Source organism: Bos taurus, chromosome 12 (genome assembly GCF_002263795.3).
Source record: "Bos taurus isolate L1 Dominette 01449 registration number 42190680 breed Hereford chromosome 12, ARS-UCD2.0, whole genome shotgun sequence".
Classification (NCBI taxonomy): Eukaryota; Metazoa; Chordata; class Mammalia; order Artiodactyla; family Bovidae; genus Bos; species Bos taurus.
The window spans coordinates 25,176,155-25,202,067 of record NC_037339.1 but is presented as its reverse complement, the minus strand read 5'-3'; the positions used below and the strand labels follow the sequence as shown (position 1 = coordinate 25,202,067).

The window sequence follows — 25,913 nt, the reverse complement described above, 5'->3', positions numbered from 1 at the left end:
TGGCCAAAAAAAAAAAAGCTTGTTTTTTATTCTTCCTTTTAAAAAAGTTAACTATAATTAGCTAATTGAATTACATCTTACATACTGAATACTACCAATTTAAGAACAATAAAAAATGAATATAAAGAATGTTCTAAATAAGTCAATGCGATTCAGATGTCAATTTGAATGACACTTTTCAGGAATTTCTCCAGTGCATTCAGTAACATATAGCAAAATAGCACCCTGGCAGTGATTCCAGATTTCACTCATTATAGCAAAATTTCATCACAACTTTCTAATAAATCTGCCTAAAATTCAATTTACATGCAACCTTCAAAGTTATTCTTAGAAATATTAACCTTAAATATTTAAAACAGAAATAGCTTCTTAATAGTTCTCAAACACAGATGGGTTACAAGCAACCTTATAGGTGAAGCTAAGGAGTTTAAACTTTATCTTGAAATCAGTAGGAAGGGTATGACCAAATTTGTATTTCAGAAGGATCTATCACAGGTTGCATTGTGAACTGTAAGGGTTTAACACTGAGGACCAGTTAGGAAACAAGTTTTGAGCTGGATGAAAAATGATGAAAATATATTCTAAGGTAATGCTAATGAGGCTGGAGCTAAAGGGATCAATTAAAAAAAAAAAAACCTGTGGATTGAATGGGTGCAGTGGTATGCAGTTGGGATGTATGAGCCTATAGATTAAAAGTTAAGAGGAAATATAGATCTAAGAGCTGCTGAGATATAGGTGATAATTGTGGCCATAGATGTGTGTGTGTGTGTATATATATATATATGATATCCACAAAGAGCAGAAAAGGGAGTACAGAGTAAAACCATACACAAAACCAATATTTAAGAAATGGGTGTGGAAGACAACCACCCTAAGAAGTATCTGTAAGACAAAACTGAAAGGTGGGAAAAGACAATACTGTTAGGAGATGTGTAAACAGCTGACCCACCAGTCTCAATAAGTATTAAATCTTGGATAAAATCAATTAGGAAGAAAGGCTACAGTAAGCATGTGATTTGACTTTATCCACACACACACACACACACACAAAAAACCCTGTGGAAAAAAATCTTAAGACGTAAGAAAGACACGTCTTTCAACCTACAGGTAACTCAAAATGTAAGGCTAACATGGCACACATCAAAATCTGAAGCCAAAATGATAGAATTAATGATGGGTCAAAATCAAAATCAACGAAGTACAATTAAGCCAGAATAAATGTAAAGTTTTATTTAGGTACAAATATCAACCGTCTAAAAATAAGGCAAAGGTTCAGATTGTAAAGCAATTATAATTCAGTTAAGAAAAACAAGTTTGATATGGGTCAATAAAGTAACAGCTACTATAAAGACATACCCTTTGTCTTCTATTCCATATTTATCACATGCTAAATATGACCAAAACAAGGGAGACAACCCCACTGTATTCAATCTGGTTACAATACCTCTAGAATATTAGATTCAAGTCTGGGTTCCATATTTTGAGAACATTCGTGAAGGAAAGATCTGGAAACCATACTATATATGGAATTGTTAAACTGGGAGTATTTAGTAGAAAAGAAAAAATAAGCAAAATACATAATGACCATATTTAAATATTTGTACAGTTACCATATTGAAAAGACCAAGACTGATCCTATACAACTCCTGAGTAGATGTGATATAGAGTTTTATGGATAATATGACATCTGCTAAAGGGGATAACCTCAAATGGATTTGAATTTGTCCCTTCACCCAGTGAAAATTTAAGGGAAACTTTAATTAAAATTTACTAAATAAACCAGTTAAATACTAGACCTTAAAAGAGTTAATTTGCTACAGGAAAATATTTTTACTAAGCTTATTCTTCACAAATATATGTTCTTTTTTTTTTTTTTTTATAATTTTTTAATTTTTTTTTTTTTTTTTTAAATTTCAGGTATACACGTGCTCCCCATCCTGAACCCTTAGAACAAATATATGTTCTAAGATAAAATATTACTGAGGGGGAAACAAAAATGTACCTAACTTACTAAAGTTATATTATTTTCCTCTAAACAATTTAAAGTGGAAAAAAGGAACTTAAAGGTGAAAGTTAGAAGCTATGTAGAAGAGTGATGAATTATTTAGCAGACACTATACTGCAATCAGGTATAGTAGGTTAAAAGTTACTCAATTGCTTTTTCCTTATTCCTGTAGGTCTTCTTGCTCCTAAATCTATATAACAAAAGTAGTAATATAACTGACAAAAATAAAGTATTAACAAATCTTTCTTATACATTTACCTCAAAAAATTAGGAGTGTATTTAATTATATAGGTCATTGGTAAGTCATTCATAATGAATGAACACAGTCCTGAATTAGAATCAAAACCATAAAAGGCATGGAGAATATACTTATCTAATACAACCTGCCTTTAAATATACCTAAATTAAAAAAATAATAATTCTTTGTATTTGCTTATACTACAAGAAACTTGATATGGAAATTTATGTAACATATTTTTCTCTTAGGCATAGTGCAAATAATTAAGGCAGATTTGAAACAACTACTTGGGAGAGTAATTTCTCATAGGCAATAAGAATACACATGTTCAAAAAATAATAAGTTTTCTTCATTATACCATCATCAGTGGATTAGAGTAGAAAAATACAAATGTTACATCTGTATCAAATAGCTTTCATAGTCTAAATAGGTATAAATTCATAAATATAAACAAATATAAATTTATGTCAATTATGGAGAACTAAAATTCTTCAGTGATAAATATCACTGAATTATTACTGGTTTAATACCTGCAGTTTCTTCCCCTAAAAAGCAATTTCTACTTCTGGGCAAGATTATTCATAAGGGAGAAACTAGTATTACTTGGACAAAACCTGTTATTTCCACTGTCCTTCCTGTCTTTCCAAGTTTCTAATTAAGTTCCTGCTAACACTAAGGTATCCTGATAATTGGAATTACAAATCTAATTAACTAAATCCTCACCTGCTTCTTTTCTGAAAAAAAGAACTGAATCTTTGGAGGAAAGGATAAAACTAGCAATATACACCATAACAGAAATAAATTAGCTCCAAATCACAGTAAAAATACTCTAATATCACATTAAGTTCTCCTCACTAAGGACAAAAAATACAAAATCTACACTAAAACCTTGTACTTCCTAGTTGGGTAAACTTCAAACTTTTTAAAAGACTCAACTTAATTCAAGTACTCAGGTACATTTTTTTTTTTTTTAAGGAGTAGGAAATGGACAAATCTAATAAAGCACTTCCTACTTACTCATGTGACCACCTATTTACCCAAGCTAGCACATAATAATCTAAAAATAATCCACTTTTGGTCTAAAAGACACTTCTGACTTTCTCCTGTGCTTGCAACAAAAAAAGAAACCATTTTTCTAATGATGACTAATCCATCAAAGTAACCTAAAAGGCGTAACAAAAAGAGTATTAGATTAGAGGTCAATGCCAAGAGTAGCAAGAAGTCAGCTGGGAGACTTGGGTTTTACATTTCCATCAAAATTTCAGATCTACTCTGCATCTGCTTTTCCGAATCCTCTGGTAAAACTGACACTCCTTGATGACAGGCCATGTTACTTTTACTCAAAGGTATGTTTGCCCCGGACTGAGCAGACCAAACCAACTTAGGCTGGAAATTAAGTTAGTAATTTACTAGTTAGCTAATTTACTATGATGGGAGGGAGTCTAAACGTACTGATGTAGTGCTGGAAAAGAATTCCAGATACTAAACTCACACAGATATCCCGTCAAGGGGAGTGGTGGCCCGGCACTGTTCCCTGACACTGCACGACAAAGACCTGGCTTATATCTCAGCTCTACCCCTTACTAGGGTCCAATTCTTAACCAGGTATTTAATGTTCTATGCTCTTGGTTTCTTCATCTATAAAATGGAGATAACAGCATTAAAAATTAAACACTACATATGAAAAGCAGTGAACACAATGTCTGATGCAGAAGTATGAACTCAAATGCTGTCAGTGAGTAAATAATTAACACATATAACCAAGAGCTGAGAACACGATTTTTTCTTCTAAATAAACATTAACTATTAAGCTCTAAACAAACTCAAAGTTAAAAAAGGCACCTCAAGTCCTTCGTACTAAATTTGAGTTTAGCCTTCTAGTACTTATAAAGACAGAATAAAAAGCTAAAATCCTGTTTTTAAGTCTCATCTTTAACACCACTTATCAGATGAGCTTGGATGAATAATTCAGTTCTATGTTTGTTCATTTCTTAATGGCATGTCTTATACCATCTGTCTGTTCCAATACACATGCACAGTGGTACATTCAAATAAGATGTGAAAATTTAATATTCTTCGTATATAGAAGGGACTAGTACTAACAAAGTGTAATACTTAAAATATAATTCAAGTTTTCCCCACCAAAATCACAGATAAATAAACACCACTCACAAGAACATGAAGGCATATAGAAACTCCAGGCATTAAAAATAATATGAATCTATTCTTTCCATTAATGATGAACAAATATAACAATTAGTAATACAAGGCAAAGTCACAGTAATACTATTGATTTCTAGAATCTTTACTCTTCTCCCTATTTAGAAATAGCAAGTGAAAAAAACTGTTTTACCAGATATTTAATCAAAAATAGATATACAATCATTTTAATTGTCCCCAGAGTTAAACAAATGCTATGAGATCTCATTATTAAAATGATAAAATTCAACTTACTTGTATCTGACAGTTTGTACAGTTTCTGCTGAAACATTGTTAACAATGCATTTAGCTGCACATTCCAATCCTTGCCAGACAGTTGAGAATCCTGAAAATACAATCAAAGGTAAATAAAACCAACCCTTGGCAAACAGACCTTCCTAAGTTTTCAGAGTTTTATGTTACCTTGAACACTACTTGCTGCTACAACCATAGCGCCATCCAGGGTAGACTTTCCATTTCGGTCTTTTTTAAGAGATTCTGGAACAAGTTTGCTTCCGTGCTTCTTGACGTGTGGAGCTAATTCCTTTCCAACACAATTTGCCACAGTACAAACTCCATCAACTAATATAACCATTTAAAAGAAAAAAAAAACTTAGAAAAACATGTATTTTTCCCTTGATTTTACCATTCTCATTAAGCAAAATTTTTTCATGAGTAACTAAAGTTGTTTCATTGTACAATGTTACCATTCCTATTTAAAAAGGATGAAAACAAGGCTGGTTATTTTTTTAAACAAAGGCTATTGTTTGGTTTAAGGATGTGTTTGCAAAGCTTCAGTTCAGTTCAGTTCAGTTTAGTCGCTCAGTCGTGTCTGACTCTTTGTGACCCCATGAATCTCAGCACTCCAGGCCTCCCTGTCCATCACCAACTGTGAGTCTTAAATATAATGTTTCATCATTTTGCTTAGAAGAGAATCATTCACCTCTTCTATTTAAATGCAAGACTGGTAGATCCAACTATCATGTTTTCCAGCTAAGCGAATTTGTACTTTTTCTCCCTATCAGCAAATACTCAACTGAAATAGTAATTAAGTATTTAAGTGTATATGAAAGTAACACACCAAAAATCTGATTCAAATGCAGTGACTTGTCCTTGAAAGCATGTGTCATACTCCAGGATGGTAGATACACTTGGCAAATACATTCCCTTTCAAAGGCACAGATGCTCCCCTCTCCAACCCATCAAAATAACCTTTAACCAGTGCTTCTCAAGCTTTAATAAGCAAGTAAGAATCACTGAGACATCCTGTGAACTGGAAATACCCAATCAGTATGTGTGTCAGTGCCTGACATACTTCTAAGGCTTTCAGGTCGGTGCTGCTGGTCTACAGATCCCACCACAAGTAGCAACATAAAGCTTCTTTGTCCGAATTCTTTACCCTCAAAGTTAAACCATCTAAATGAGATTAGATTAATGGACTAAAAGAAAATTTTTAATGTAAGTAAAAAGTAGTAAAGGAATCTAAAGTCACTTTACCCAGAAACTGACTGACTTTGGCTGCTCCTCCAGTCGCCTGCTTTGCCATATAAAGTCCCTTGGTCACAGCTGGACTAACTTCCACAGGCTTTTCTTCTGGTTGAATTCGTTCTCGAAGTTTAGACGCTCCTTTCTGGATGGCTTTGCCAGTAAACTCAGCACCTTTGACCAAACCCCAACTCACCCAGGAAGCACCTTTTAAAAGGAAAAATAACTGGATAAAATTAGGACTGATTATCTGGGTTAGATCCCTGGGTTGGGAAGATCCCCTGGAGAAGGAAAAGGCTACCCATTCCAGTTTTCTGGCCTGGAGAATTCCATGGACTGTACAGTCCATGGGGTCACAAAGAATTGGACACAACTAACTTTCACTTTCATACTTTCATTGTATACATTTAATACCTATACCAAGATTAAGAGGGGATTTCCAAGGGGAAAGGAAAATAACTTATTTTACGTTCACAGTTATTCTGAAAGCTTGGGGTTTCTTGAAGCTTTTCACTACCAATTCTCCCAAGAGTAAAAAAAGAAAAATAAACCAAGAAGAACTTACACCAATATGACAATATGTAACATTCAAAGAGATCAGTTCTATTTTTAAGTATTTATAAACTGATCATTTAAAACCAGAATATAAAATAGTATCTTTCCAAGTATTCTCTAATGGGACCCACCCAAAAGCTTCACATCATAAGCGAAAAAAGTTATCATTACTGTCATACCTGACAAAATGTTGTGAGCCACTTTCTCACTCCATTCAGGTAACTCCTTTGCTTTTTCTTCTGAAACTGGCTCACAGGGTACAATGTGACTCAGATTAACTTCTTCACTTGAAGTTCCTTTGGTCTAAATGGTAAAAATGTTTCAAGAAGTGAAAATAATAAAAACTAAGATGAAGGAAAACCATAAGCATTTTGTAATAAAATATTAAGCCAATAAATACTAATGAATGAAAATATTTCTAGCCAACCTAATTATTAGTACATTTTAGTACATAAAACACAATACCCATAACCACCATGAAGCTGAAAACTGTTCTGGTCTTATGTTAGGTCCCACTGGTAAGTAAGATTTAAATACCAACATACTTCCAATACAGCATTTATTAGATTATATTTAAATTGACTTTTTTCTTTCCTTGACTAGACCGAGTTCCTTCAGAGGGCTATCATTCCCCTAAATACCCATACGCATACAGTCTTCGGTAAGGTTAAAAGATGTGTTAAATAACTCAATCAGTAATAAAGAATGCATCCAAATGAACTGGTTTTGACAGACTTCCAGTAAAAGCAAATAAAAATACATAAACACAGAATCTGCCATTCCATTTGAATGGAAACAAGAAACATAGAAATACTTGCTAATTCAATGGCTAGGGCCAACACTCAAAATTTCAAAGCTAAATTTATTTTTTCATTCTAAATACTTAGCAGCAGGCTAACTCAGACCTCATAATATTATAAAACAACTTGAAACTCAAATTTAACCCAACAGAAATACAACCTGATTTAAAATATAAAACATTAAAAACAAAAACTCCTACATGTGGGGGAAAGCCACTCATAAATAAAACCTAAAGACAAAATGAACAAAATACTTGCAAGTTCTATCTTTGACAATGGGCCAATGTCCATAATATATAAAGAGTTCTTAGAAATTGAGAAGGACTGGCAACCCAGTACTAAAAATGGACATGACTAGACATCACAGAGAAAGGATATGACTAGACACCACACAGAAAACAAAATTCGAGTTACCCTTATACATCTGCTCAATTTTACTCACAAAAAGAGCAATGCAAATTAATATATTCCAGTATATTTCTCTCACCATTGCACTGCCAAAATACAGAAAGAGCAACCATCCACTCTGCTAGCAGGCTGTGGGGAGACAGGTGTTCATGTACCCCTAGTACCATCTGAACTGTGTAATCCTTAGGAAGGGTAATGTAGCAAGATCTACCAAAATCACAAATGCATTTATCTGTTGACACAGTAACCCCACCTCTAAGAAATTGATGAATTACCTACAGATGTATGAATCAATAGCTCTACAAAGTTATTCACTGATGCATTGTTTGTAATAGCAAACAACCACACCAAATACCCCTCAATAAGAGGCTGATTAAATAAACTGTGATCTATTCATACAATGAAATACAACGTAAAAAAGACCAAGTTCTGGGACACTCTATATGATGCCACCTTTTATATAAGAAAGAGAGAGAAATAATAACAGATTTTGTTTGCTTTTATCTACTTCAAAAAACCCAGAAAATAAACAGAAGACACTAATAAAATTACCTACAATGGCAGAAGGAAAGGTGTAGATAGGGATGAAGGTGGAAGTAAAGCTTTTCGAAGATATCTACCATCTTATGTAATTTGATATTTTTTAATCAAAGAATTAAATTTTAAAAAATGAACTTCTAACTTCCATTTTGAATGCCCATGTCCTCATAAAGCTGTCTAAGATGCTCAACATAACCCACAGTGACAGTTGGTGTGTAAAAGTACAATATTCATGTGACATTCATTAATTCCAAAGACAATTACCAAGCACTTAAGAGTTACAACAATAAACAATGCCAAATTGTTTACTATTCAATGCTCACACAACGGTACTTTCCTTCTTCACAGGTTTGCTTACTTCACCTCAGGACTTATCTCAGCCATAATGCCCCCCGGAAGGAGCCTCCTCAATTGCTTCCCACACCACACATCTTCTTGGAAGGCACAACCGAGTCTTCTGTACAACTTGTGTACTTTCATCTAACCATCATGTTGGGCAGAAATTCTCTCTTTGCTAATCTATCCTCTACACTAGATGGTAAATATTTGAGATGAGGAATTTAAACTTTTTTCTATTATGTTCAGTTTTCTCAGTTTAGTTCAGTCGCTCAGTCGTGTCCGACTCTTTTGCCAACCCGTGAATCGCAGCACACCAGGCCTCCCTGTCCATCCCCAACTCCCGGAGTTCACCCAAACTCATGTGCATCGAGTTGGTGATGCCATCCAGCCATCTCATCCTCTATCGTCCCCTTCTCCTTCTGCTCCCACCCCTCCCAGCAGCTTTCTAGCACTCAATAAATACTTACTGACCTCTAATCCAAATTCAACATTTGGTACACAACACAGAATCTAAGAAATGAAAGAAAAAATGCTAAATATGTATTTTTAAAAGGCCATTTTCTCTGTTCTGCTGACTACATGAAGAAATAAGGAACTGAATAAAAATGGCAGTATAAGGAAAAGTATATCTAGACCCAAGATCTTGGTGTATACAGGAAGGTAGAAGATAATACAAAACAAAAAAGCATATGCATCATTAATGTGAATATAAAAATCTTTCCAATAGTTGAAAAAGATGTATCCTCCAAACACAGACTATTGTTTAAGACAGTTTAAATAAATACTTGGAAAGGGAAACATTAACACTGGTTCTAATTACTTTAACCAGTGATCACTCTGTGGTCTGGAAGTTGCTCTGCTTTAGTAAATGGGGATCTTATAAATAAACTGGTGAAAGGTACCTTTAGGCTAGAACACACCCTCATACCTTGTTGATTTTTCACTCACTTTACTTACCTTTTTCCCTCGTTTTCCCTTCTGACGCACATCTTTACTGCTTGGGTCCAACTGTCTCACGTCAGTGCCACTGGCTTCCTTCAACTGGTCAGAGGCAGATCCTGATATTCCAGGGATCTGGAATTCATTTTCTCCTTCTGCCCGGTCCCAGTTGGTCTAGGAATAAAGGACTCAGTTTAGTTCAAATTCACATTTCTTCTAAGCTATGGTGCATCATGCTGCAGTAATATACTTATTCAAATGACAGTGTTTTACAACTACTTTTGCTAGTCTTTCTCTATATTTTTGTCTCATTATCAAATCTCAAACCTTTTTGAGTTCTCTGGTTCACGGGGATAGGGCCTAAAGTAAATTTCAAAAAACAAAAAGGTATGCAAGATAAACTTACAGCAGTTGCTGGTGTAAGTGATCACAAAATCAGATGCAAATACATTTGAATTTAATTAAACAATAAATGTTTCAGGAAACACATATAGGACTAAATGAGTTTAAAGGAACTCATATCCAGTTTAATTACTCTGCATTGTTGGAAGGCTGCTTTTGTTTTTTCACTTCTGCACTCAACACTGAAGGTAATCTGCTTACATACACTTTGCTGAATGAATGCTTAAGAGTAAAGACAAGTCAAAAGTACAGCGAGTAACTAAGCTTTTCTTTACTGCTGGAGCTCTAGGACAATACAGAAAACTAAAAATAACATGCAACCGAAAAATAAAACTGAACAGAGGACATAAACAACTAAACTAAAGGTCAGTTTAATTTCTTGCCTAGAGCTTGGTAATACAGGTCAAATGAATGTAGGGGTGAAGAGAATAACAGCTCCATAAAGTCTGGATTACTTAAAAATGTCACTGTCTTCAGCTAGGAAACAGCAAAGCTTAGATTTGAACCCACACCCATTTGACCACAGTGCTGTCTTTGTAAACTCTCCTGAGCATATTGAGGCTACACACACTTCCGTACGGGGGTCAAAAGTTTTGTTGGCATAGCTTAAATATGTGGCATTTTAGTTCATACTGATCATCAGGTCACTCTCATATACTGTTCTTACAATCTAATGCTGAGATGACTCTCTGACCTATCTCTTACCTGGTGATCTGCTCCCATCATCTTTGCCCTTAAATGTTTGATATAGGTATGGACTGAAGGTGTATTCTACTTTCTGAGATAAAAGGAACAAATCTTTCATAACTGGACTCAAAACTATTCTGTGAAATCCTCCCTGACCTCCTTTCACTTTTTTCCATTATCGATTACACTATACTATTGTTATTTGACAGACTATTAACATGTTCAAGAATAGAAGCTATTATATATGTATTTTTATAGCCCCCTCTGTTCTTCCTTACCATTCCATCATTTAACACAGAACCAGGTTAAATAATGAATTCTAAATATCTGTTGATTGAAGGAGAAAATAAAAGGTTTTCTATATATACTATTATGTATATATTACCCAGGCTATCAATCTTCTTCAACCTCTAATAACTGTCAATATGCACAATCAAAAATGGTTTCCTCCCTTGTCCTACATTAGGATGGGCAAGAACAGCTAAAGAAAACATCCCCATTATACTCTATTTCAACTTCCTAAAACAGATCAGTATTGGGCAGAGAAAATGGGTTAAATGAGGCAAGTTCACAGGATGACCAACCACTTTTTAAATCACATTTTGCCTTCGTTCATCATAAGAACAAAGACAATTTCCTGAGACAAAACCTGTTCCTCAAGACATACCCCTAAAACATCTAACACTATCCATCTGCTAATGCTGAAATTAACTTCCCTGGTGGCTCAGACAGTAAAGCGTATGCCTGCAACGTGGGAGACCCTAGTTCAATCCCTGGGTCAGGAAGATCCCCTGGAAAAGGAAATGGTAACCCACTCTAGTACTCTTACCTGGAAAATTCCATGGAACGAGGAGCCTGGTAGGCTACAGTCCATGGCGTCGTAAAGAGTCAGACACAACTGAGCAACTTCACTATCAATGCTGAAATTACCTCCACTTCACCATTGAGTCCCATTTTGGGGCTCTTTCAGCCCAGTTTTCCAACCGAGAAGACAGTGGTCATAACAAGAGCTAATACCACACTACTTGCTAGCACTGATGTAAGTGTCTTAAGGCATTAACTTTTAATCTTCATCATAGCCCAATAAAGTGGATGTTATTATCTTTATTTTATGATAAAGAAACTAAAGTATAGGGAACATCAACATTCAGGTAACTTTCAGTTATAGATCAACTTGAATTAGACAGCTATTAAGTGCAAGAGTTCAAATTCAAATCGAGACAATTTGATTTCGGAGACCACAATAATCATTATTTACAGCCAATTCCCAACGTGTATTAAATATTTGTGAACACACAAGCAAATTATATACTATTTCCTACTGATCAAACTGGAGCTTATTACAATTTCTTTGAAAGCAGGAGTGATTACGTTAAAGTAGGTTTTCATCCTGAAGGTGGCACACAAGTTACCTGGAGCCGAAGGTCAGACATTTGTCTTAATAGATCCTCGAAGAGTTCTCTGTCATCTTCTGGTAATTCAGATGACAAGACGACCCCCACAAAGCATCCCGATGCTTGTAACATCGTATCAGGAAACATGTAGGCACCTACAGTACATTTAAGAACTGGAGACCTATCAGGAACTAGAGGATACAACCAGTCACAAACCTGAAAGGATTAATTAAAAACAAATCAATTAACAAAGTTTTCACTGAGGTTTTAAATATTGTTTGATTAGCAAATACACACTTTAAGGTTTGAAATGCATTTTATAAGGCTTTGTAGAACCATCAGCATCAACAAACCCCCAATAAAAATAAATCATTTGCTAGCCTGATTCCCCTGCAAAACACAGGAACTGTGCTAAAAATCTTACTACTCCTCTAATTTAACAGTCTTAAAACCAGTGCCCTGAAATAGCCCACTGTTAACCGATAATGAGTCTAGCTCTAAAGAAATAATAGTCAAAGTAAATTAAGCTTTTCTTTATTATTAAACATCTCTTTGCGGAAACTAAATAAAATCAAACTGTTCCTAAGTACTCCACATGTATTTACTGATTTAATCCTCAAAACAATTCCATGAAGTTGGTTAGTGTCATTTTAACCACAAGAAAAATGAGGCACTGAGAGGTTAATTAAGTTGCTCAGAGTCAACAACTAAAAAGTGAAGCTAGGGTTTAAACACGTGCTATCTGCCACTGGAGAAGCTAAACAATTATTTTAATTAGAAACACAGTTGTTTGTTTGTTTGTTTTTACTAAGTCCAACCTGATCTGATAGAGCAAGAATACTAAGTTACATTTATGGATTTACTATCTATTTTGAAGTTAAACCAAAAGCTGCCCGGCAACATCATACGGGGAGGTCAGATTATCAACTAAGACTTAAACTCACCTCCTAGAGATCTAAATTCAGAAGAAATTAAGTTTAAATCAGAACATCCAAATGTATTAATTTCCATTATTCTTTCAGTGACCAGAATATAATTTTTCCCCTCACCAAGACATTTTCTAATATTAAGAAACTTGGAAGAACAATTGATTATTATCAAATATTATGTGATGTATATGAGTCAAAGAGATGAAAGGTTTCATATAAACAATGGAAAATTCTGGTATACTATCACATCTCTGACCAACAGAATACAAATATGTAGAGATCAAGCATGCAAGTCTGACTCTTTCCTAGAAAAGTGCTTAACAAACATTTTCAAATTCTTATTTTAGTGGATTATCTTTGTTTTAGTCATTTTAAAAGCCACTCTCCAGCTTTCATAAAAATCAAACTTCAGACAAGTTACAATAAAACTGATGGCTGTATGTTCCAAAGTATGATATATAACCATCTGTAGTATGTGAAATGACTTCAAGTAATATACAAACTATTTAAATTTGAGTAGCTACATGTATTGAAATATGTAGGAAAAAATACAACTTCTTTTCTTCAATTTCACAGTTGTTATTGCTTAGGATAAAGTTAAAAAAATAGACATTTAAAAAAATATGAATAACAGGTGGTGGATTTAACAACAAAAAAAAATTGTAATTGTTACACTTAAATGATGAAAGTTAGGAAAAGGTTTCTTTTACTGTGTCATTATTTCTCTAAGATAAACTACATTCTGGTCACCTTAACTGAAATGGAGTATCCTCAAATCTTCTCAAATAAAATTTATAGACCTTTCTCAGGGCAGAGTATTATAGATTGGTGAGCTCACCCACCACAGGCTGATTTCTCCCAGTTTCACTTTCACAGAGCAACTTCATATCCAAGTTCCATATGAATTGACGACAAATCTGACAGGTTTAAAAAGTATATTAAAACTAAATTCAAGAAAAAAATAGTTTTTAGAAGCCACAGAATTCTAGTCTGCCAACTTTAATTTCTAATTTCCTAAATAAAGCAATAGTGATTTTTAAGAACAGAGAATTCAGTAAACACATGGCAACTCTCTTTTAGGGCACTGCTATAAATAACTGAACACGTGTAAATGAGAGTCCTTAAAAAGACTCACATTTGGGGTACAATTTTACTTTTTTTATTTAGGACTCAAAATAGGAGCTACTAGAAAAACAGAATTAAAAGCACAGAACAAATTTTTACTAAAGGACAAGTCATTTTAATGGTTGAGCTCATGTAATGAATAGAATGTTTCAAATTTTCATTCCCTGAACCTCCAGTAGCCCAGGACCCAAAGGTTTTTTAAATTCCACTCTTACAATGCCATTTTATTATCAGTTCAGCAGAAAATATTTTATCTTTTATCAGACCCCTCAGAATCAATAAGCCTACTCTTTTAAAAGTTAAGGCTTCTTTTCAAAAAATAACTTACGATTCACACTATTCTTCCTGTCCACTAATGAAATGTTTCTTCCAACAATGCTCCCAGATATCTCCTTCATACACTCCTAGTAAATCTCCAACTATCTGTAAACAACCTTTGTGTGGACTTTATAAAGTAAAAGCTGCATAAGAATTGAAAATATATCAAGAAAGAAAAAAAATGTAGATAACTAGTACTGTAGCTAAACCACATCACCTGGACTTTTAAAAGCACCTGCCTTCTCAAATAGTCATCTCCCTGCCATGCAGATCCTTTTGTTATATCCAATGAATACTGAATCTGTACTTCCAGAAACCCATCTCCCCATACTAAGACAGATTGATACTGGACCATCACCTTCAGAATACCTCAGGAATTTCACCTTCAGAATACCTCAGGAATTCCGTAAGTGTCCTAACCTCAACCTTTATTTAGCAACAGTCTTTGCTCTTGGACCAAGTGTATCCTGGTAAATCTATATACTTGGAAAGTTAGAATTGCTTCTCAGATGATCATCATCACAGTCTCTACTTGTAGACCATGGTTTCTTAATCTTGGCATGACTGACATTTTCAGTTATTTTTTTTAACTGATAAGAGCTATCCTGTTTAATGCTTAGCAGTATGCCTGGCCTCTACCCACTATATATTCCAGGAGAAACAGCACACACCCCAGTCCCAGCTATGACAACCAAAAATGTCCCCACTACTGTCAAAATATCCCAGGGTGTGTGGAGACGGCAGGGGTGGTTCCTACTAGTTGAGAACCACTGTTCCAGACACTGGGCTGCATCTAACCCAGTCTGGCCCCTCAGTGGGGGCCTGACAACATTTGTGGAAATTTAAAGTTACACATTCACACAAGAGTTACACAAATCCCTTTTGAAATTAAAGTTATTAGGTTTCTTCTTCAGATAAAAAACTAAAAGGATGAATATTCCAATCTCCTTCAGGTCCTGTCATCACACATTTAATACTAAAACAAGACTTTATATCTAAAGAAAAAGAAATGTTGTCAAATACAAATGTAGATGCTGAAGGCACATAAATTTCATGAATTTAAAAAGGAACTAGAAATTATAGTAACCTTTTTGCATTCACTGTCTTGGACACATCATAAATATTATCAAATAAAAGTAGTATGTTCTACACATATTTCAAATTTGTTTACCTCTTTCTTTGGCTTACCTGGAGAAATCCAGGAGGACGATTTAGAAAGGTATCAAGAGAATTATCCAAGAACCTCACGATTCGAAGGTACCCAGGATATGAAGGTGCACTAACCTCCCCTGCGGGATTTACAAAGAAAATTTGTACTCCGTTTGGTATCAAAATCAACTCATCTGCATCCAGCCCTAAGGTCTCAAGAGGAGGTGGCTGAGAGTGATTCCTATAGAAGTTCTCCCCAACTGACGAGAACTCCCCAGATTCTGTTCCATAGGATACAGTGTAGTGACCCTCAGCAGCCTGGGGAGTGTAAGCAGGAGGTGCTTCGGACGGATGACTCTGACACGGCAAGGACAAAGTAGTAGGTGTACTACTTGATTCTGCACTTGCAGTTGAAGTGCTGCCATTTACTTCACTGTGCTGAGGAAGTGAACTAAGGCTCTGAGGCTCTGGTGACTTTTCAGACATGTCTTTAGGTGGAAATTCTGGATACAACTTGGGCACCTCCTGAAGATCATTCCGTAGAGAAGTGGCAAGACCCTTCTCTAGAATTTCCAACCTGGTACGTACATTCTGTAGCGTTTCTTTCATTTTCTGTTGCATCTGCCTGGCAGACTCCCACTCAGGACCTGTGTACTCAGGATCTGTTGATGAAATGCTGATTCCTCTAAGCAGGTGTCCTATTCCTTGCTTATAGTAGTTCTTTGCTTCTTCCTTTTGACCTAATTCATCTGTATTCAGTCCTTTATTAACAAATACAAAGGCTTTCTTGTATGCTTCCTTGATGATCTTAATTTCAATAGGTTCTCCATCTTGGGGTCCTTGTTCCATTTCTGCAAAACAGGAAATATATTTTTAATTACCTTATTTAGATATTTGTTTACTTATTTAGTATCAATTCCTCCCACCTGAATATACTTCAGGACTGGAGCCTTGCTTGTCTTTGTTCACTGATGTATTTCCTAAGCCTATTTAGATGTGACATACAGGAAATACTCAATATGTATTTGTTGAATGGATAAATATTGCTCTTGCTCCTATCTTTTTAATTAAAGATGTAAGAGAATAAGACAGAATATAGCTACTGAATAATTTTCTTGTTCCAGTTTCTTATAAGAAAGAAAAGTTTCCTATATCTTTTAGGTTGGAACAAAAGAGTCTCATTCTACAACTCATTATACTTCTGGATTACAGCAGCTAATTAAAAATGAAGTTGAATCACATACTGGAGAGGACAGAAATGAGGGGGAGGAATGTATCTGAATGAAGCTTTAAAGTTACCTTACTTTCATTTAAAGGTGGCAGGTTTCTCACATGCAGTTAGCCCTCTTCTCTCCCCAAACTCCATTAAAGTGACTCACAAGATTATTTAAAAGGCATAACCATTCCTTTCAATGAGAAAGAGGCATGAATGGATACTTCACAAATGGCCATGTGAAAAGGCATTCAACACATGATTCCTTCATGGAAATGAAACTAAAACCCAGCTGACTACAGCTGACCCTTGAACAGTATGGATCCACCTATACATAGATTATTTTCAATAAATACAGTACTGTATTTTCATTTTATGGCTCTTTAATTAAGTGTGGGGAAAAGTTTATGTTTGATTAGAGTCATCACAACATGTGGAATCAAAAGAAAGAGGGTCTGTATCCTGATTCAATCCAAAGTGTTTCAGTTTTCTGTCCTTGTTATTTATCAATTCCTTTATGTCTGAGGCAGAGACAGTAATACAGAGATTTTTAACTATGTGGTGATTGGCACCTCTAATCCCATTGTTCAAGGTCAACTATATATACTTATCAGGTGGCTAAAATTGAATACTGGCAAATGTTAGAGAAGATGGAAACTGGAACTGTCGTATACTTGGCTGGTGTGAGTGAAAAATGGTACAGCCACTATGGAAGTCTGGCATTTCTATCTAAGGTCCATTCACCCACTTTATGATCCAGCAATTCCACTTAGAGGTATATAACCAAGAGAAATGAATGAATATACACACCAAAAATATGTACAATAATATTCAGAGCAGCTTTACTCATAAAAGCCAAAATCTCGAAACAATCCAAATGCCCACCCACAGGAGAAGGGATAAACAGTGGCATGTTTATATTATGCAGTAATACACAGGATTTTTTTTTTAAATTGATGCCCGCAATGCTGATGACTCACCAAGTCTTTGGACAAAAGAAGCTACACACAAAAGATTTCATACTGAGACTACTATCCTGTATGATTTTGAGGAACAGGCAAAACTAGTCTTTGATGACAGAAACAAAAACAATGATTACAGGTGCTGGTATAGACTTGAAAGGGACACAAGAGGACGACCTTACAGCATACGGAAATGCTCCCTATCTGGATCTGAGTGGTGATTACATGGGTGTAGGCATATATTAAAAATCTGTAAACTTAAGATTAATGCACTATATCTCACCTTATTATATCCATTAATAAAACAAATAATGGAGCCAAAACTCACAAAAAGGGAGGGCGGAGGGAGTCAACAGTGCTTCGTTTCTGAAAGAGGCGGCAGATACCGCAACTCAGAAAACAGATGTGAGAAAATGGAGGCCTACACTGTCAATCAGGAAACCAGAGAAGCAGTCCCACATATATTTCATGGTAGAACCTCCAAAGGCACAGGAACTGATGAGATTCAGTCCTCCTTTGGGAGAGAGAGTAAGGACTGAATAAGGGATGGAGTCAAAGCTAATTTACAAAGTAGACCCTCAGATCTCTCCTAACCAGCCCAAGAACACTATTTCTCTCCAGCCTGGAAAGAAGACTGGGTGCTTTAATTCAAAAGAGCATAAAAGAAAATACCTAATGTGTTCTTAAGTTTTCAGAAGAGATCTATATTAACTGTGGGAGGACTCAGGGTTTAATCAGCAATAAGTACATGGTAAACTAAGGAAATAAAAATCAAGACAATTATTAACTCCAAGGAAAACAAGATGCTGAGCTAGAAAGAAAAGTAATCAATGTACTGCATGTTTCAATTTTGATTAATATCATAATAATATAAATAATGAATCCTGATACAAGCCGAATTATAATACAACCATCTTGAGAAGATGGGAAGATGAATGGATAGAAAGTTTATGTGCCTGTGGTACAGCATGGGAGACCTAAAATTTCATCTTTCCTACTAGAAAGTTAATGGACAATGCCTAACACTGAAAAATAAAGTAACAATATAAGCATCCTATTTATTATAGATTCAGACAGAAAGACCAGAAGTGGTAAGAAAACGGATACAAGCTTTGGGAGTAAGGGATGAGACCAGGGTGGTGGGATCTCTGATTTTCACTGCAAGCCTTATAAAAATATTTAATTCTTTATATGTGCAGGATAAAAACAATTATTAATTTTTAAAAATTAAACTAAAGCTTTAAAGCAGCACTGTCTAACAGAATTATAAATGTTAACTACATATGTAATTTAAAATTTTCTAATAGCCACATTTAAAAAGTAAAAAACTTCAGTGATAGCGTTTTATTTACCCAAAAACATCCGAAATATTATTTCACCATGTACCCAATATAAAAATTATTGAGATAGTTTTCCTTATTTTTGGCATTAAGTCTTCAAAACCTAGTGTGTATTTTACGCTTGAGGCATATCTCAATTTCAACTACCTTCATTTCAAGCCCTCAATACCCAGATGTGCCTACTACAGACACTGTGGTTTTATTTTCCTATGATCTCAGTAAAAATTATAATGATAGGATAATTTAAAGGACTTAAGGCTCTTTTAGCAACCATCTGCACTATAAAGGCATCACCAAACTAGCCTAACCATACTTTCTAACCTGAAAAATAAACCACTGGTCAGTCACATACAGGGACTTCACGGTAGTTGAGAGAGAGTGTGTGTGTGTGTGTACATTTATATATATCTGTCCCCAATTTAGAAAACATCACATAAAATCGACTATCATCAGAGATCTTACTTGTCCCACCTTGAATCCCCTATGAAAACTGACAACCCCACACTGGAATCTGTCTTTAGAACAGAATGCCAGTAGAATGCTTTCTTTCCTCAGACATCATGGGACAGAAATTCTGCATTCCACCCTCCTTAAGATACAAGCAGGCTCAGAGTTCAGAAAGCAAGACAGCAGAGGTTACACAGGCTATGGCGAGCTGACCCAGGAATTTAACCAGCACTCTTTCTAAGTTTGTTCAAATGACTTACTTGAACAGGGTCTTGAACAACACTGTGACTTGGAATTTTTTGCTCTGTGCTATAGGATACCACGTGTTCTTCCTTGATAGCTCAACTGGTTAAAAAAAAAAAAAATCCACCTGCAATGCAGGAGACCCCAGTTTGATTCCTGGGTCGGGAAGATCCCTTGGAGAAGGGACAGGCTACCCACTCCAGTATTCTTGGGCTTCCCTTGGGCTCAGCTGGTAAAGAATCTGCCTGCAATGCAGGAGACCTGGGTTCAATCCCTGGGTTGGGAAGATCCCCTGGAGAAGGGAAGGTTACCCACTCCAGTATTCCTGCCTGGAGAATTCCATGGACTGTAGTCCATGGGGTTGCCAAGAGTCAGACAGGACTGAGCGACTTTCACTCACACAGGACACCACGACTACCAAGGACACCATTTACAGAGCTTTTAATGTGTGCTGGAGACCAAGCTAGATATTCATTTCATTCAGTCCTTACAAACAACTCTTGAGACATTGTTACTGTTACCAGTACTTTGCAGAAGGAAGAAAAATGAGGTTTGAAGGCCATAACTGCTTTAGATCACATGTTTCTGAAAGACCTTGGAGCTAAGAATTACTTTCGTATTTTTAAAAGGTTATAAAAACAAGGATATGCAACAGAGATTTATGTGGCCCACAAGCCTAAAACATCTTACCATCTACTAAAAAGAGTTTACTGACCCATTGCCTTAGATTACAGAATTAGATAGTATGATTCCTGAATCCTCTAAATCAGGGTTTCTCAATCTCAGTTTGATTCACATTTTGGGCTGGAAAATTCTTTGTTATGGGAGATTGTCCTGATCACTGCTAAGTCACTTCAGTCGTGTCTGACTCTGTGCGACCCCAGAGACGGCAGCCCACCAGGCTCCCCCGTCCCTGGGATTCTCCAGGCAAGAACACTGAAGTGGGTTGCCATTTCCTTCTCCAATGCATGAAAGTGAAAAGTGAAAGGGAAGTCGCTCAGTCGTGTCCAACCCTAAGCGACCCCATGGACGCTAAGGAGCCCACCAGGCTCCTCCATCCATGGGATTTTCCAGGCAAGAGTACTGGAGTGGGGTGCCATTGCCTTCTCCGGTCCTGATCACTGGAGGATGTTTATCCCCACTCTGATCTCTATCTACTAGGTGCCAGAAGCAGCGACCACCTCTACCCACCACATGATGATCAAAAATGTCTCCATGGTGGCTCCATGGTAAAGAATCTGCCTGCCAACGCAAGAGACACAGGTTTGATCCCTGATCTGGGAAGATCCCACTTGAGGCGAAGCAACTGAGCCTATGCTCTAGAGCCTGGGAACCGCAACTACTGAAGCCCAAGTGCCCTAGAGCCCATGTTCTGCAACAAGAGAAGTCACAACAGGAACTAGAGAAGAGCCCGCAAAGCAACAAGGACCCTGCACAGCCAAACATTTAAAAAATAAATAAGTAAAATTGTTTTTAAATCTCCAGGCATTGCCAAACGTACCCTGGCTGCAAAATCATCCCCTGTTGACAACCACAGTTCAAATGGTCTTTAAATGAGGGACTGTGTACCCAGGGGAACATGAAGATTTGTCAAGGAACATGTAACAACAACATATACAATTTTAAGAAAAAGGCTTTCAGATCCCTCCTCACTAAAACTGACCTATGGGCAACAGACCTGCAGTTTAGCTATCATGCTATTGCTTTTCCTATTTCAAGCTCCTTTCACAATCTTCCCAGTTTGCAAAACTTTACCAAATATACCACACTCCCATTTCTATTTTTACTATGGTGTATTTCCCAGCATGGAAAGGCAGAATTCATGGTAGAATCAAACAGCCCAAAAGTCACAGGTGTTGATTTCAATTTTAGGCATGACTCCAACTCTTCATCTCCTTAAGATATAAATTTCCACTAAAATTCCATTTTTATATTGAATTATCCTTTATCAAAATCCATCGGGTATTATGCTGTTCTATTACTACTTGTAATAATTCAATCCAGAAGAAAAGAAACTCCTAGAGCTATAGTCAAAGAAAAATTTTAAAACTTAGTTTCAACTTACACAAGTATTTTTATTAAAGAAAAAGCTTTTGAATATAAATAAATTACATTAAAAGAATACTCAGGAGTGAGTAAAAGTAGAAATGGATAAAATCAAAGTACAATTTCAAGAAAAAGGAACCATGTAAAATAGCATATATTTTAAAAACTGATGATGTATATAAAAGTGCAATATTATACCCCATGAGATACAGTTAAGAGTGATGAACCAATTTTATATTAAAATGTATCTATGCTACGTGGGATACTGCATCCTTTCCAACCACCTGAGAGTATAATGCAAAACATTATAAACCAACTTAAACCTATGCAAGTGGAATTGTTTTACACAAATTATTTTGGGGGTTCACAAGTAAATTAAAAACACAGTTCTAAATCTACTCACTATGATATTATATTGCAAACATGAGACACACATGGTCTGTGACACTTAGAAGCACCGTAATTTACTACCTTTTATTAAGCTCTCTGGATATGCTCGGCACTGTTATATGCTCCATTTACTCCTCATATCCTTGGAGGGTTGTTCTAACTTAGAAAATGTTTAACAAATACTCAGCAGCTTGCTCAAGAACTAGTCAATGAGGTGGTAAATGGAAAAGATAGATTCAAAGAGTCAGGCTCAATAGTATTTGTCAAGAAAATGACCTAACTCCAAAGTTAAACCTCCCGCTACATGAACAAGTAGTGAGCAGAGAGAAGGAGGTGTGAAGGGTAACTGAAGTGTTTCAGTTACTTAGACTTCAGGCTTAAGTCTTAAAGGGTAGATAGCATTTGAAGACAGAAAGCATGCACGATAAAGAAACCCTAGGTAGAAGCAGTATTACCTTGCAAACGTCTTTATTTAAAAACTTATTTCACATAATGAGCTGAAAGATTTCCTAAATGGGTCACTGGAGGAAGGGGGTGGGGGCTATTCACAGGGAAGACAGGTGTGTGCGCACACGTCCATTTGTGTGTGTGTGTGGGGGGGGGGGGGGGGTGGTTCCATGGGTCAGCTGCTGCTGAAGAGCCTTCCTTGTTGTCGTCTTCACTTTGAAGAGGGAAATATGTGTGTGTATATATATATATATATATATATATCACAGAAAGAAGAAACTTTCTACTAAAATATTACATTTTTATTTTGTGGTTTTTACGGGATTTGCTTTTTCTCAGTACTCTCTGAGAAGATGCATTTCACAGAAAAAAGGACTATACGATGGTGACTTAAAAACAAAGAAGTCTATCCTACTCCTAACCATAGTCAAGTGCTTATCAAGTGTCTTGAAAAGATAAAAACTATTATTACATGACTTCCCACTTTAATTTTTAAAGTTGAAAACAGAAGACTTTGCAACGTCAATCTGAAGTATCAAATAAAACAATACCTACACCACTACATTCATCTTCAATCACAAATCAAAACCTGGCTCCAGATACCAATGGCGCATTTAACCTATTTTTTAAATGTTCTAATAAAAGTAAAATGCATTTATTTCATGTAACAGTGTGTGTGTGTGTGTGTGTGTGTGTGTGCGTGCGCGCGCACGCAAGCACAAGCGCACTTTAAAAAACACACTAGGAGCAAAGAAGTTCAATTCTGGACCAAACACTTTGTCTTTATTTATTAGTTCAATCTCATAAACACTTGGGAGAAAGCAATGGCACCCCACTCCAGTACTCTTGTCTGGAAAATCCCATGGATGGAGGAGCCTGGTGGGCTGCCGTCCATGGTGTTGTGAAGAGTCGGACACGACTGAGCGACTTCCCTTTCACTTTTCACTTTCATGCACTGGAGAAGGAAATGGCAACCCACTCCAGTGTTCTTGCCTGGAGAATCCCAGGGACTGGGGAGCCTGATGGGCTGCCGTCTATCGGGTCGCACAGAGTCGGACACGACTGAAGCGACTTAGCAGCAGCAGCATAAACACTAAAAGTAGTAACAATCATGCTAACAATCAATATCACAAGAAGTCTTTAATAATATAAGCATTCATCTCCCCGGAGAAGTCAATGGCACCCCACTCCAGTACTCTTGCCTGGAAAATCCCATGGATGGAGGAGCCTCGTGGGCTGCCGTCCATGGTGTTGCGAAGAGTCGGACACGACTGAGCGACTTCCCTTTCACTTTTCACTTTCACGCATTGGAGAAGGAAATGGCAACCCACTCCAGCGTTCTTGCCTGGAAAATCCCAGGGACGGGGGAGCCTGGTGGGCTGCCGTCTCTGGGGTTGCACAGAGTCGGACACGACTGAAGCGACTTAGCAGCAGCAGCAGCAGCAGCATTCATCTCCCTAGAAGGCCTTTTACAAAATAAAACCAAGCAAACAAACAAAAGGAGCAGGAACTTTTCCCAAATATCTATCTGTAACTGCCTCTGTAGCAACTCACCCTATTTTGGTTTGCTAGAGGAACTATATACAGTGACATTTCACAAAGCCTCACAGGTAAGAGACAGCGCAGGAGAGAAGAGCTTCTTATTCCAAATACGTTTCACATAAAGTCACCAACTTAAGTCTGCTAATGTAAAAGAGAGCGAAACAAAAAGTACTTCCACTTATAAAGGCAGGGGGGCCTTCTCATATTACTTTTGCGTTCGGAAATTTCAAAGAAAATAGTTGAATTTCTAAACATTTTGAGGCCACGCATTTCAGAGGCAACAACAGTGAAGACAAGCTCATTAAATTACAATACAATAAAGCAAATCTCGAGCATCCTCAAGAGACAGAGTAAAGCAATTCATTTACAATAAAGAGAGTGGCGAACTGGGCCAACCCTACAGTAACGCAATAATGCCGTGTCACGGAACTGCGCATTCCAAAAGCAACTTTCTCCAGGCAGAGAAATTAAGTCGGAGGAATCTTCTGCAGTGCGCAGTGCCCCCCCCCGCCCCCCCAAAACACGAACAACTGTTTTCGAAGGAGTAAAATCGTGAGCTACCCACCCCCATGTGGCTGACTTTCTGTAAAGAAAGGTTTCGGAACTTTCTCTAAGCTGTAAGCGCCGGGTGAGGGTGAAAAATCGGTAAACAGCGGGGGTGGCGAGGCCAGAATGGTCCACAGATGCTTCGGGAAGACCGCCACCCGAGGGGGCCAGGCGGCGCCCTCCAACCCAACAGTAAACAGGGAGGGGGCGTAGCGAGCTCGAAGGTTCCGCAGATACACGAGGTGAGGGTTAACTAAGAACTTCTCAAATGAATCCCTCCCGAAACCGCTCCCTTCCACGAAAGTTCCACCCCTGAGACCTGGATGGGGGCCCGAGGCCTTCTCGGCCCTTCCCGCCCGGCCAGCGCGCAGCCGGCCCGGGGAGCCGACGCCACCCGCCCGCCTTGGGTGGGGGGCTCCGCGCCGGGGCGACTCCTTCCCTCCCTCTGGCCGCCGCCCCACCTGTGCCTGCCAGACCGCCCGGTCCTTCGGCCGCACCGCAGAGTCCGCTCCCTCAGACGCGGTGCCGCCGCCGCCGCCGGCCCCCAGAGCTCCCCGCGGACTGACCCGCGGGTCCCGGAGCCCCGCACGCCGCGGCTGACAAAGCCTGAGGAGGCGCGCGCTGCGGAATGCGCCACGTCACGCGCCCGCGCCGCCCCGCCCGCCAGCGCGGCTCCCGCGTGACCCGAGCGCTCGGCCCCCGCAGCTCGGCCCTCACGTGACGCCCACGCGGGCCCGCTCCGTCGCGGACTCGTCCCCCGCCCTCCCAGCCTCAGTTTTGTCCGCTCAGACCTTCTAAATGGCCTCTGCGGCGAAGTCAGTCCACTTGGAATGTCTGAGTCACCATAAAACTCTAGAGGGAGTAAAAAATAAAGGGCCGAAGGCCAGGGAAGAACCACTTGAGCCAGCGACTCAGCGCGGACTCCCCAACTAGGGTCTCCCGGCCACGTCGACGGTCCAGCGCTTGCGCAGTCTCTTACTCTCTTGCGGACCCCAGGCCGCGGGAGGGAGTGGTCCAGAGCGGTGGGCGTTGAGGCTTGATGGTTAGGGGGAGCCGTGTGTGCTAAAAGTTTGTAGAAACAGCACGGTAAAAAAAAAAAAAAAAAAAAATTAAGTTCCTGACTGCTAAGGTTAAATAGCAAATGTGCTGATTCCATTTATGATTATGGAAAGTCAAAAGGAATATCAAAGTAAACATAGGCTTCTTTAAATGTTCTTTAAAGTTA

The 25,913-nt window shown here is 37.7% G+C and overlaps 1 protein-coding gene across 7 annotated transcripts in view; it reads right to left on the bottom strand.

Moving 5' to 3' along the window:
- Positions 1-25,629, bottom strand: part of SPART (spartin) — a 31,859-nt gene extending 6,230 nt beyond the window's left edge. The window contains exons 1-10 of one of the 7 annotated variants that reach the window (XM_010810718.4): positions 25,480-25,629; positions 15,552-16,363; positions 13,763-13,837; positions 12,010-12,207; positions 9,527-9,682; positions 9,041-9,079; positions 6,662-6,785; positions 5,940-6,134; positions 4,866-5,024; positions 4,698-4,788 (exon numbers count right to left, since the gene is read on the bottom strand). In XM_010810718.4, coding sequence (XP_010809020.1) covers positions 4,698-4,788; positions 4,866-5,024; positions 5,940-6,134; positions 6,662-6,785; positions 9,041-9,079; positions 9,527-9,682; positions 12,010-12,207; positions 13,763-13,837; positions 15,552-16,361 — 1,847 coding nt within the window. In that variant the 5' untranslated portion in view covers positions 16,362-16,363; positions 25,480-25,629. 7 annotated transcript variants of the gene reach the window in all.
- Between the last annotated feature and the right edge of the window lie 284 nt (positions 25,630-25,913).